The 14796-nt window shown below is 33.3% G+C and overlaps 1 protein-coding gene and 1 long non-coding RNA gene across 2 annotated transcripts; both read left to right on the top strand.

Annotated features, from left to right (window-relative positions):
* The first annotated feature begins 3900 nt into the window (after window positions 1–3900).
* On the top strand, window positions 3901–6124 carry LOC133326092 (uncharacterized). Its single transcript, XR_009754179.1, has 3 exons — window positions 3901–3914; window positions 5864–6005; window positions 6080–6124. It is a non-coding gene; the product is annotated as an uncharacterized LOC133326092 (long non-coding RNA).
* A 929-nt stretch (window positions 6125–7053) lies between these two features.
* Window positions 7054–11158, top strand: LOC133326090 (uncharacterized). Its single transcript, XM_061534765.1, has 3 exons — window positions 7054–7147; window positions 7214–7530; window positions 11068–11158. The coding sequence occupies exons 1-3, from the start codon at window positions 7060–7062 to the stop codon at window positions 11146–11148; spliced, it is 486 nt and encodes a 161-aa protein (XP_061390749.1). The 5' UTR covers window positions 7054–7059; the 3' UTR covers window positions 11149–11158.
* The last annotated feature ends 3638 nt before the right edge of the window (window positions 11159–14796 follow it).

Genomic DNA, 14796 nt, shown 5'->3' on the forward strand with positions numbered 1-14796 from the left:
AAAATTAACTGTAATTTTTTGTTCTTCTTTATATATTATTTTTCTAGTAGTAAATTTTTTATTCGAGGCAAAAATTTACTGTTAAGCAAAAATACCAGCACTACTCAAAACAACGAACGCAACACAATGAAATGATCGTTTGTGTCGTTAAAGAGAAATGTCAGAAAAGTATTTATTCAAATGATAATAAGTGTAATATGGTTGGTGTGCTCGTGTGCATTGGTATGTGTGAGCAAAAGAAGAGGGAATTTGGACAAAAATGGACGCGCTTATAACAGGGTTGCTATCGGAATAGCGTAATTTTATAATAACTGACAACAACGGTAAAATGTCGATAATACTGTGAACTGCATTATCGGCACATAAATGTATAATATTTAAAAAAGTTTTATTTATTAATTACAAACTTTTTATTAACACAACATTTTAATTCTATATGTATATTGAAATTATGATATAAATATAAAAACTCTTCCCTAGTCATTAGTCATACGAGCAAATTTTCTTTTTTAGTTTCTTTAAAAATTGCATTGTCGTTTAGACACGCAAATAATGCAAAATAACGCAAATAATTCCTCACACTCATTTTCTTATTTGACCATTGTTCATGAAAATATAAAAATATAATTAAAGGAAAAAACGTAATTATAAAAGAAACGGTTAAAAATATGCCAATCGACATTCATAAAACGTGGTAGATGTGTTAAAAAAAAATAAGAACCTATACAACATTTTAATTTTATCAATTAAAATCGTACAAAAAACTAGATTTGTTTTATTTAAGTTCTTGGCGTGGTTTTATATTTATCGGGAACGGTGTTGAGAGTCTCTCTCTCTTGAGAGAGTAATTAGAGCTGCGCTATTTTTAATTTTGTAACAAGCATACTTTTTGTTCACAAAAGGTACGAATTGACATAAACGTACAAAAACAAAAATTTTTTTTTTATTTTTCGTGAATACATTTACGCTTAAATTATAACATATATTATTTATGCAAATAACTGGTATAAATATTGGCCAATATTTCTCGATAATTATGATTTATTATCATTTCAAGTAGAATTGTAGGTACCTTTTCGTCCTTTTTTTCCTACCTATTGTAATGTTTTCCAACACAATTCACAATTTACCACTGAGAGAGAGAAACTCTCAACACCGATCCCGATAAATATAAAACCACGCTTGGAAGGATATTTAATTAATTTTTATTCAAAACAATTCAGAAATTAAAATGTCAAAAAAGGTATATAAATTTAGTAATTTATTTATTTTTGTGGCAAATAGCAAATGATATTTATTTTAATAAAAAATAATAGAAAACTTGTTTTACATTTAATACAATTTTGAATGGTTTTAGACATATTGGCAAATTGGATCTCGAACTACATATTTCTGAGATATATGTCTTGCTTCATTTTATTCTTCGGCAAAATTTCAGTTGTGTCAGACACAACTTCTATGTCATTTGTTGTGCAGCTCGTACAAAATGACGAATTCTTTTTATGCAACGTAGTTTGCAGTAATATAGTTGACTGAAAAGCATAGTCAATACATACTCGTCCAGAGCTCAACTTGATATTAAAAATCCATTAAAAGGGTAGTTGGAATCTCAGAGTATATAGTAACCTAAGAATTAAGATATGAGTATGTAATATAGTAAAAAAAATGGTACCTCCAGCTGTCATGACATAAACCGGGATAACCAACAAAAATTTTAATGAACTTATTCTGCTCATTGCATATTCCCTGTAAGTTTATAGTCACTTTGGCTTTCCTATCTATGTAATCAAACTTTCCAGAGCTTGGTGAGTCAATAACAATATGTGTACCATCAGTACAATCTGCGGAAATGAAGGTAAGAATATATTTGGAACAAATTAAAAGTCATTTAATGATTTCAGGGCTAAGCGAACTTAAAAATAGAGATATCCTGTTTATTACAATACTGTGGTGTTTATTCTTTCCAGTATTAAAATACAATATATACTGCAACGATGCGTTCTTTTTTTAATATGTCGTCTATAAGCACTTCATAATTATCGTTGCTATGACCCATGATACAATAACAAGAGGTAGATTAATGGTACCTGCTGATTACAATTTTTTCTTTTCTGTGTCCCTATTCTGTCAAAACAATTACTCGATTTGTAAATGTATTTGCAATGTCTTAAAAGATATAAACAAAATTAAAATATTTTAAAATTGAGTCATGGCATAATTACAGAAGGTAGTTTCATTCAAGGTGTATTTAATAAGTCTGTTTTTCCACAGGCAGATTTTTATTTGGCAAATTTTTGTTTTCTCTTTTAAAATTTTCGCTTGCTTTTCCATTAGCAAATTTTTCTTTGCCAAATTTGCGAATCAAAATACAAAAGAATAAAAATAAAAGTCAAAAGTGTTTGCATTTTAAAGATTTTTTTTAGTATTTCATTTATTTTTTATATATTTTATTATATAAATTGCAAAAATTAAAAATTAAATTTCACTTGCACAAATTAAAGCAACAGGTTTGTAAACAAAATCCGACTGTGTGTCAGTAAAGCGAATAGGTTCAAAAGGAAATGTCAACAAAATTGTTTTCAACGAACAGAGCAAAGCAGAATTTGCGTGTACGACAAATTCTGAACAGGCAAATTTTTGTTTTTCTTCCTCGCACCTCTCTCGCCTATTTGCCAAATAAAAATTTGCCTGTTGAAAAGCAGACTAAACAGGCTGAAATGATTTTGTCACTTTCAGATAATTTTCATTTAATGGTCTGTTCCCGTACTGCAAGAATCTACTCGATTTTACTATTTTCTTCGATATCATAAATAAAAATTCGTTATCGTAGTAAAAAAATAATTTAAAAATAATAAAAATATATTCCAAGGCCACAAAAGAATTCGTTACATTTTTTAAAATCTTTAAATTGCAACGTAACTTTCCGTCGTCCACTTTGACTTCTTCTTTATCGGGAATTTTGTCTTATACCATCCCATTCGTAACAGGTGGAACGTTTTTGAATGTTTCTGTAGTCGGTTACCGGTTTAGGTCTTGTACCGTTAGTTTTAGTTTTTGTGCTTGTTTTGTTTGGATAGAATTTCTTTGAAATTATTTAAGAAAAAAGCTCGTAAATGTTGTGAATCTTTTCAAATTAACTGAAAATTCGTGAATTTCGTCGCAAAAAAACGAAAATCTACAATATGGATTCGAATGTAGAAGATTTTAAAATGACAACTAACAACCTTAACAAAAACGACAACAACAATAACAACAATTTTTGCGATCAACATTTAGATAGTGATTTTGCACTACTTGCTGAAATTTGTCCTGACAAAAGTTACGATTTCGTTAATCTCGACAACCAAGTAGAATATATTCTGCAACAAGTCACAGATAGCTTTTTCCGTGAATGTTTTTGTTTCGACAAAGTACTGGTTCGTTGTTTGTTAATGGATCTACATCGTCGTACCTATTATCCCTATAACGATCCGTATGATGACGGGCAAAATTGTTTATCCTTTGATATGAGTGTGCTGGCCACACTCAGCTATTTGTCGAAGGGAAATTTCAATATGTTGGATCAATTGCGGGAATTTGATGGTTATAGTCGTGAAATAATTCGACGTTCCATCCAGAAGACATGTGAAATTATTGTTAATTTTTTAACACCGGATTATATTAGGTATTTTTTATTGTTTATATAGATAATTGATTTATATTTTTAAATTATTAAATTTATTTTATTTTTAAGATTTCCATGCTCAATGGACGACCAACATACAAACAAAGTAGAATTTTTGGAAAAATTTGGTGTACCCGGTGTTGTCGGAGTTTTGGATTGTTATAACATACAATTGTTAAATGTTCCCGAAAAGGAATTGCATATGTACATAAATCGTAAAGTACTATGTCCAACGCTGGCCGTGCAAGTGGTATGGAAAAGTAGAACTTGATAAAAAATTATAGTTTAGGGATTAAGTATTGTTTAAGTTCTGATCGCGGATAGTTTTGAAAGGTTTACTAGAGGTACTTCTAGGGGACGTGATTATAAATAACAATATATTTTATACCTACACTTTGATACGCCAAAAATGTACCTTATCCAAATGTTGGATTTATACTCTATGTTTCTTAAGGCCGAATCCGTTTCTGACAAATTGAAGTCCATTTGCAAATGTCCGTCTTTCTACCTGACCGGCTGGTGCACATTTAAAAATTATTACAAACCTAGATCAACTTCCAAGATGGAGAATATCTTCTGGTACCTCCCCCCAAAAATGGTCAAAATTTTGGTGAACATTTATTTTATAATATCACGTTTCAACTAAACATTGAACAACCTAAAGATGTGACTTATATGTCCACTACTTCTATTACCTTCTCCACAAAGAGTCAACATTTTGAAAACTTGTATATCTTATATGACCGAATATCCGATTTCATTGAAACTTTGCACATCATTATATGTTTACCTTATCTAGGTTATGTCATATGTCTTCCCCACAGTCTCAAGATTATTTAATTTTTTTTAATCAAATATCAAGCGAATTGAACATCTATTTTGAGTTTTACCAAACCTAGATCATGTCCGATGATGCGAACCATCGTTAAACTCTCTTTGGTATATCCCAATAAACACATTAAACACGACATTAAGTTCGGTCGGACCGAACTTTTTATACCCTTCACCGTGAGGTTGAGATTCAAAATATCTAAACTTATGTAGGAAAAGGCTCATTGAATAGGACTGTGATAGGAACCGTTATATTGGGTTATACCAAAACGGGGATCGATATTTTCGGTAGTGAGATTTGACACACCATTCGGTTGAAAAACATGTCCAAAATACCGAATATTGGGGGGAACCAGTATATGGGGACTACCCTGAAACTTGGGTCAATATTAATAATTTTTGGTACAGAGATGTGCAATACAATGAGAACCAAAATACCAAATTACAGCCAAGTTGGCTTAAAAACGTGCCCAAAAACTCGAAAAAATCCGAATATTGGGTGTCAGCTATAATGCAAAAAGGCGTAACTAATAAAAAATTGAAAATTGACAAAGTTTTACACGTCTGGAGCTTCTATTAACAAAAAACAAAAAGACGTAACCACAAGTGGGTTTATTTGATAAATGCAAAAAGGCGTAACTAACAACAAAATTCAAATTTTTACTCAATTGTTATGACTGCCATTAAAATAATATCTAAATTTGTTAAAAAAAATTTTAGTATATTATTCGTCATATGCAATATCACCCTGCCGGGCATACTTTTTTTGACATGTTTACATTTTTCATTTAAAACAGTTTTTTACTTCTCCTACACAATTATGCTTTTATTAGTTAGGCCTTTTTGCATTTTAGCTAACGATATATATGAACTACCCTGAAACGTGGGTCAGTATAAATAATTTTTGGTACTGAGATGTGTAAAAGTATGAGAACCCAAAATACCTAAATACATCCAATTCGGGTGGAAAACGTGTTCGAAAATTGGTATATACCGTTATGTGGGTGCTACATCAAAACGTGGACCGATATATCCCATTTGCAATGCCAAACATCCTAGGAGTACTAACAATGTTTGTGCAAAAATTCAGAGTTAAATCATGAAGGAATTGTGCAACCTCTATTGGTTTTAGCCATAAGTCAATGATAAAAAGATTTGTTAGACTGAATGGACAGTTGGTAGGTGATGTGTTTCGTGGCGACATTACTGCTAGGAAGGACATCTCTTTAGGAGGCATCTCTCAACGACGCGTACTCGATATGAATTAAAAATATTAGAAGTAAGGTCACTGTTGTACTCTGGTGTATCTGCTGAAGGCCGTCATTAAGGAACTTTAATGATTCAAAATGTTATTATTTTCTATTTAAGATATGTGATCAAAACTACCGATTTCTTGATATAAATGCAAGATATTCTGGTCGTACACACTGTTCTCACATTTGGCGACGTAGTCACGTCAATGGTATTATGAAACACTCTCAAAAACGTAATCCGAAAACATGGTTAGTAGGTGAGTTTTTTAATTATATTAAAAGAACTTAGAATAAAAAATAATTTTTACATAATACTTTTAAACTAAAACAGCTGATCGCGGTTATCACTTGACCTCGGGTATTATTAATCCATATCGCAATTCTGCAGATTCGTTACAAAAAACCTTCAATATGGCCTTAAAGGAAATACAAAATGTTAATTTAAAAGCGTTTTCTATACTTAAAGCACGATTTAGGTAAGAATAAATTTTCAGCATAACTTTTTTATATAGTACTTATATTTCCAAAACATTATCATATTTTAGATGTTTAAATAATACATTACCATTTGATCATTACAATGCCTGTAATTTGATTACCACATGTGCCACATTACATAATTATTTATTGGCAAAATTAAATACCCTAGAGGATGATATTTCGTATCAATTACCGAAAGTACAGAGTTTACCGAATGCCCATAACGAAGATACATTCTCTGTGACTGCAGTGAAGAATCGTGAATTTATAAAAGAATTCATGTATAATAATTCTATGCAAGTTTTATATCAAATGCGTAAAAATTCCAATATAAGTTTTGTCAATGGTAATGAGAATATCGAAGGCATGAATTGAATTGAATTCGATGAATGTTTGTTTGTGAAGTTTTTACATCACTTTATATTTTTTTGTCAGTATTTTAATATTTAATTTTATGTCAACATGTTTCATGTTATTTATTTCGTAGATTTAAATTATTTGTTTTTCTATTACATTTCTTTGTAACTTGTGAATTTTTTCTGTTTATTTTATAAAAGTGAAATGTTTTATGTTTTCATGTCGAAAGTAATCGATTACTTAAAAAAATAAAATTTAAATACAACACTGCTGTATAAAAATCATAAACCCTAATATACTGTTTGACAACTTTCAGTAGTTAGAGAGAGAGAGAGGGAGAGAAAATGAGTGTGTGACAGACATTAGCAAAAACAAACAAACAAAATCATAGCAAAAGAAAGAAAATTGAAACATTTTACCAAATATTTTTCTCAAATAGAAATATATTTAAAGTTTGTACAAAAATTCGAAAAAATGTCTTCAACAAATGATTCTCAACAATATGAATACATTAAACGTGAAGATGAATTTATCAAACGCGAAGATGAAGAAATGTCTGCAGGTAAGTGAACACCACACAATTGCTGAAACCCACACGCACAACAAAATAATTTTGTTCCTTCTCCAGATGAGGATTCAGATAATCGACAAAATCCCAATAATTATATGCTACGAGAACAGGATCGCTTCCTGCCCATATGTAATATAATAAAAATTATGAAAATCCCTGTACCAGAAAACGGTAAAATTGCCAAAGATGCCCGTGAGTGTATACAAGAATGTGTTTCGGAGTTTATTTCATTCATTACGTCGGAGGCTATCGAACGTAGTATGTCGGAGAATCGTAAGACCGTAAATGGTGACGATTTATTGTATGCCTTTGCAACATTGGGCTTCGATAATTATGTAGAACCTTTGGGTGTATATCTACATAAATTTCGAGAGGTAAGTGTAAAATGACGGAACGCCTCTTCGCTGTAATGATGTAAAATACCCAAATGAGAACATTTGAAGTTTAAGGAGCTGTTGTGGATTATTTTCAACAGTTTTTGGGATGGCTGTTGATTTGAGATTTTTACAAACGTTTTGGAATATATACAGGCAAAGAAAAACATTTTTAGGGATTTTTCCTAGGGTCACACTCCTACAATGACTACGCGACAGAATCTCCTTATAAATGAGGCACGGTCGGGGATAGTCATTACATTTTTTCGATTTCTTGCGGAGATATGGGCCTTGTTTATAGCCGTTCACTCAGAGACATTTGTCCATTGTGCTACGCCTTGATACCTTAAAAGAGAGGAGTGTAAGAGAGGAAAGATAGTTTAGAGTGTAGAAAGCTGTTTATTTTATCCATATCAAAATCTTAACAAACCTTAGGATCTGTTTGGGGTCTATTCCGGAGAAGAATACAAGATTATCAATTTCGTATTTTCGAATTGTCTGTGCCTTCTGCCACTTACCGTTGGACACCTAAAAAGTATATGTTCAGTTGTTTCCAGCTCTTCCTCACATAGACGGCATGGTGGAAATTAGAGAGATTCAAGATTGCATTCAAGGCTGCCTTATCTCTCCGGTAGTCGGGATCGACGCCGATCGCTGTACAGTACTCATTTTAGCCAGCAGTGACTTCTTTCCACCATACCGTTACATACAGCCAGTGTATAATCTCTGGTTTTAGTCCCCAACTCTTGCCTATAAAGTTCTTGCGCGAATGGAGTGTTATTAGATCTTTCTTAGCGCGTTCCTCAACATTCCTTATCCACGTTAGTTTGCGGTCAAGGACTGTATCAAGGTATTTTTCTTCTAAAGAAAGATTACCATTCCTATCGTCATGGTGTTTACGCCAAGACCATTGTCGTGTGGCCAGTTGAACAGAGTTAACAAGCACCCAGCATGACGTCAGAAATAGTCGGCAAAAACTTCCCACCGACTAGCAAGAATTCATCATCAGGTGGTCGAATTTCAGCAGTATCTCATTTATCACCAAAACCACAGTAGAGGCTATGGTGTGCCTCCGTTGACAGATTTCCTCACGGAACACTCTCCCATGGACGAATTGATAATTCTGCTTTCCAGCAGTATATCAATCAAATCTGGAGATCTCCATATTCTTCTTGATGTGTCCGACTACCTCATGTAAAGCAGTATCTACTGATTTGTCTTTGATGTAGGCTTGATAATATTTCTAATACAGAGTCTAGTAACCTTTCTAAAGTCTTAAGTAGAAAGGAAGAAACTCTAATTGATCTATAATCCTTAGGTAGCCTATGACTCGGCTCCCCGGGGTTCGGGAAGCCGTTACCTCTTTCCATAGATTCGACATGTACGAAAAAGCAGACAAGCTCTAAAAATACTCTGCAGAGTGACCAATACTCGTTCATCGGCAACATGGACGGTATAATGCCACATGAGCCTGGGGATTTGGAGAGTTGAAAGCTATTTATTGCCCATACAAGGTTGGGGTAGCTTATAGTTTTCTCTATCAACTCCCCTATTCCTTGGTTCGAACCGTATGCCGATGTGCACACCGCAACTTGTCGTTATGATCCATACAACCAGGGAAGTGGGTTGATGATAGAAGATTAAAGATCCCTCTGCTGGAGTTTGTCCACCTCCCGTCGCTTCGCTTAATACTACCTATAGATTTCGGATCTTTAGATATTACTCAGCGAAATCTGGCCGCTTCGTTTAGCCTTCTTGATTTCACTACGACTTTCCAGTTCGTAGTCCCAGAGTCGACCACATTTCTGAGAATCATGTCAATGACTTCGGATATCACTCTATTTACGAACGTTGCTGTGTTGCCCCTATTACATATCCTAAGATTATATCTAAGTATAAAATCAAATATGGACTCACCACTTGGATTGGTGTCACTGCTACCCCAGAGGAAGTGATGGGCATTGGCATCACATCCAATGATTAAGTCACCAATGCTGGTCATAGCCTCCGACAGGTTACATATATCCGGTCCAGGTGGGTCAGAAGAATCATACAGTTGATTTATATGCCCTTAAATCATTCACAGGCACCAATTAGATCGCAAACAAAGAAGTCGTGCTGAAACGTACGATTCGGCTTGTCAGAATGAAATCCTGAAAAATTTAACTGGTGTTATGAGAAGCTACTGACAGGAGAGATTAGTTCTTCCCCATCTTCCATATTCCCCTACATGATAATAATTCAGGCAGTTGGAGGTGAGAGCCCCAAGTCTGCAGTAATCAGTTATGATTCCTACAGTAAGTTTAAGGGAAGTACCCTAGTGATAAGAGGTGAGGTAGATTTACGTCGTGAAAACTCCGGATAGATGGTTTTTCTGGTTCTGCATCTAGTTTTCGTAAACTGTATAATGGCGATCGAGCGAATGTGGCCCCTTCAAGCAAGTTCATCAGTAATCTATTAACTTTAATTTCGCTGTGTCCTGGAACCCATAAGAGATTAACGACTCGCCATAGGGGAAAGGGTGGCACTTTGCTTTCAAGCCTCAACATTTTTATATACAGCCCTATTCTGGATGTCAATTCCATGTGGATTTACTCGCTCTTCCTCTTCGACTTATTCTGAACAACATTTTCCTGTGAATTTTTCACATTCTCGCTTTCGCCTTATTCTGAATGAAGTTCGAAAGCAAAAAATCCGCTTTGGGGAAAAATTAGGTATTCTGGATTACAGGGAGTAGGAGAATGAACATTTTTTTATTTTTCAACCACTATTTTCGAAAACTCGAATCCGCATCTCGCATTTTTTGCGTCTCCCTATACATTCAGAATAAGGCGAGAATGTGAAAGCGAAAATTTTGTACATGCGAGATATCTCCCTAGCGAATATCCAGAATAAGGCTGATAATTTTTAACTACACTGAATATCATAAGTTCAACTTAAATATTTGTTTCTTTTTTAAAGAACGAAGTCAGTTCATTTTCCTTTAGCTTCTGGACGCATTTGATGGCTTCAAACTTTAGCTTTACTATTATGTACATGTTTATTAAATTGTATATCCATTTTTTACTCAGTATTCTACTCGTTTTCAGCATATTCAGTTCTCTTCGCATTATGGCCTGACATTGGATCTTTTGTTTCTGTATTGAAAATAGTCGTTACGTTTTAAATCTCTTTGATCGCAATCTCTTTTTAGTCCGCTTCTCGGCATATCTGTTTCATATTCTAGCTGAAAGTCCATGATTGTATTTGATATTTTAATTTTTCGATGCCCAATTTCTTCCATAGGACAGCAAATTACATTTCTCTGAAGAACGCAATATGAGATGTATCATAAGCATCTTCTCTATTGACAAATTTTAAGGTATGAGAAGCAAAACGTCTGCAGCACACATTTACATTCTTAAAGTTATTCAGGTCGTCTAATTTGGCATTACATTGGATTATATCATAATACATAATTACAATACATAACATTAGTGTGAAAACTTCTACAATATTAAATTCACTAACATTAATTAAAATGCATCCTTTTTTCAGGCAACAAAGTGTGATCGTAATCTACTAAGTGAAAATACAATGATGCAAGATGATTCTTCCAGTGATATTCGTAAGACCTGAAAATAAAACAAAAAACCTGTATAAAAAACATCACAGTTTATGTCAATTTAATTTCCTTTATAAGTTTACATTTTACATCAAAATCTACACTAGATTATATGTATAATTTTTGCTTCGTTTTAAGACAAACGAATAATTTCCTTTTTATGATTTTATTTAGACTGTAAAATACTTTAAGGTCGGCATACATTTATCACTCTTCATTTCTAATTTTCCAATCACTATATAAGCTATAATTTTAAGAATATCCACACAACAACAACAATTTTGTTAACATTTCATTTCGTACAAATATTTTTGTATAAGTTTTATCGATTCGATTTAAAATATAAAAACAAAAACCAAACATTATAACAAAAAATAAAAAAATCACTAGAATAGCCTAAAAAATTGTTGTTTGAAATAACCTTTATTTCTATTAGGCTATAGTGGTGCTTCGAATGATAACAATCTTAATATAAGTATGAAACAACACAACGCCACAGAGAACACTGTGCAAATCGGCAATGCGGAAATTTTGGATAAAAGTGGTATGGTGGTAGATAATGGTGTCAATTCTTCACCAGGCACATCAACTAATACAACAGACAATGATTCGACCCTTGGTGACAATTTACGTAACTTTCGTAAACTAACCAATTCTTCAAATATGACTGACGACGATCATCAACAACAAAATCATTCAACATCATCATTTGTTGCTCAAAATCTGACATCATCAAGTGATTTAATCTCTTCTAATGGCCCAACGATGTTAATATTCAATACTGATGGTGCTTTAATGCAACAAAGAATTCCATCACAGCAACAATTGCAACATTTTCAAACTGACCAAGTTCAAGTAACTACCAATAGCAACAACAACGCATTCCAAGTCAACAATTGGCCACAACAACCACAAGATAATAAGAATACTAATAATGATTTTTGTACAGATTTTCTTTTTTAAAATTCGTATTGTGATAATAAAATATTGAATATATAATTATTTATTTTTGTGCGTTTCATTTCAAAACTGGTTTTTGTCATATCTATCACAACAATCATCTATATCATATATATGTAGGGTTGGTGTACAATTATAAAATCTGAGTTGAACGTAATTGTAAAAAAACTCAGATTCAACAACAATCCAAAAATTATTTTTTGGAAAATCGTGATTACGCATTAAAACTAGAAGAAAAATTCTAAAAACACTCAAAATCGAGCTTCAAAATGTCAGCATCGTTTAAAGGTAGATGCAGATAAATATTCGAAAAAAGGTTATCACGTACCTCGCGAAATGAGTGACTTAGTCACAAATCGGAGAAAAACATAAGAAACATAGGTTGCCTTACCCTGTTTTTACACATTTTTTACATTAACGTAGACACAGCTTTCGCGAAAACAAACGTTGGAGCTTAATATCACGAAAAGTTTGCAACGACAGATCAAGAAATCCAAAACTTTTTAATTCATGTACTTTAATAATTCCGGAGTTGTAAAGGGGTGAACCTCTTGGCACCTCGGACTCTGTTCGATCATAAAAACAAGCGTGAATTCACGCACATCACATAGAACGCTACTTGCGGACATAAATATAAATAAATATAATTTGAGAAAGTGAATCCTAAGCCAAAAAAATCAATTTCATCCGTCATCAACATTGGCAGTCGACAGTGTTCGTTGATGATGTGGGCTCTTCCAAGGTGGTAACTGCTGGTTGTACGCCTACTTTAGCCGACAAGCCGATTATTCTGACGTTCCAAAGAATCGCTGTCGGCTTCAGATCCTAAAAGTTTTAAACAGAATAGAGAGGCGTATTAAATTTAAATGAGATGTTACTTTATGTTGGAATGGGAGACAATAGTTTGAGTTCTACTGGTTGGAAAGCAAAGCAGATTGTTAGCGGTAGAAATGGATAGAAGAAAAACTAAATTTACTTGTACCATAGGAAATAATCAAAGTTGTGCAGGATGCAACATTAGACACGGCATTAATTAGAAAAACTACCAGAATGGATATTATAAGGAATGTCGTGGAAACGTACTGGTCAAATGGTAACTGTCGTATAATCCAATAAGGAAAAAAACCAATACCTCGATTTCGGGGAATGTCAATCCTAGCCAAGATAACTGGATGGTTGTCATACTACCTACGTTTCGAAGATAGAGGAAGTCCTAGCCATGTCAGCGTATTTCAGGTTTTCGGACCAACTGTGGAATTTGAAAACTACAACTTCGAGGTAGTCAAAAATTTTATATACCTCGGTACCGCCTACAACTAACTCTGCAAGATGGATCTGAAACATGAGTACGTGCGCAAACATATGAGGCAACATTTGGTGTGTTTGAGAGAAAAAATCTATCTATGGACCGATCTGCGTTGGCGGTGAATATCGCCGTCGAACGAATCATGAGTTGTACGATCTATTCTCGGACATCGACATAATCGGACGTATCGAGCTGCAACGACTACGGTGGCTAGGTCATGTTGTGAGAATGGATGAGGACGCCCAGCTCAAAAGGCATATAAAATCGAGCCTACTAATGGTTTACGTAGAAGGGGAATACCACGAATTCGATGGAAATATCAAGAGGAAGACATTTCGGAATACGGCCTTTCAAAATGTAGGAAGAACTGCGCAAAAGATCTACGCGCCTGGAAATCTTGTTTAAGCTCGGCTAACGGAGCAAATGCTCTTTCACAAGCCATCTGTGTAAGTAAACGAAGATGAATGAATGCTTGTCATATGAAGACATACCCTCAGACGTCGTCAAGAAGGTTCACCTTCAGCGTATTTCAGATTCTAGTCATGAATAAATTAAACCCATCGCAACATATGTAGATGGCAGGATGACCGTATTTGTGGATTATAAATCCAAAAGCTACATTTGACTAGTATTGCCTTTGTCTTTATTGGTTTCATGGATATTATCAGAGGGGAAAACAAGCAGGCGAGCTTGCCCATGTTGGCTTACAGTCAACTCCTACCAATTGGTCCGATATAATTGTACTCTCTTACCAAACTCGAAATAAAAACACAACTGTTAGAATCAGCATTTGGATCTACCGTCGGAAAGAGCTGGCCCAATCACATTAGCCAATACAGAAAAATAAGATTCAAATTTTTGTTTACCGATTTAGAGCCGTGACGCATAATGAGTTCATGCAACAAAAAATGGCGATTTTTATTAAAATTACTACACAAGTTACTAAATGCCTTTCTGTGTACACTCCAGAATGGTAGTTGAAATATATACCTACATCTTCAAAATTAAATAATAGGAAATGATTTTTTTTTTGTATTTTTATTTATTTATTTTTTCTCATATTACATTTTGATGCAGTGATGTGATATATATGTATATATTTAATGCTTTATTTGCAATTATTTATATTTTTATAATTTCATTATATATATATTAAATTTTATTTCTTAATAGCTAATAACATTGATTTCTTTATATTTATTTTATGAATATATATGTGTATGATGTACTATCTTTATATATTTTTGTTTGTATGACTATATTTATGTAGTAGTTGTGTGTGTGTATAATCTTAATTATATTACTAAAGATTAAATTTTATATATTTGATATAAAGGAAGTATGATATATGTATATTTATTTTCTTAAATATTGCAGTTTCCATTTGGGGAATACA

The sequence above is a fragment of the Musca vetustissima genome, unplaced genomic scaffold (genome assembly GCF_032173495.1).
Source record: "Musca vetustissima isolate MV318-11 ecotype Yass unplaced genomic scaffold, APGP_CSIRO_Mvet_v1 utg12302, whole genome shotgun sequence".
Lineage (NCBI taxonomy): Eukaryota > Metazoa > Arthropoda > Insecta > Diptera > Muscidae > Musca > Musca vetustissima.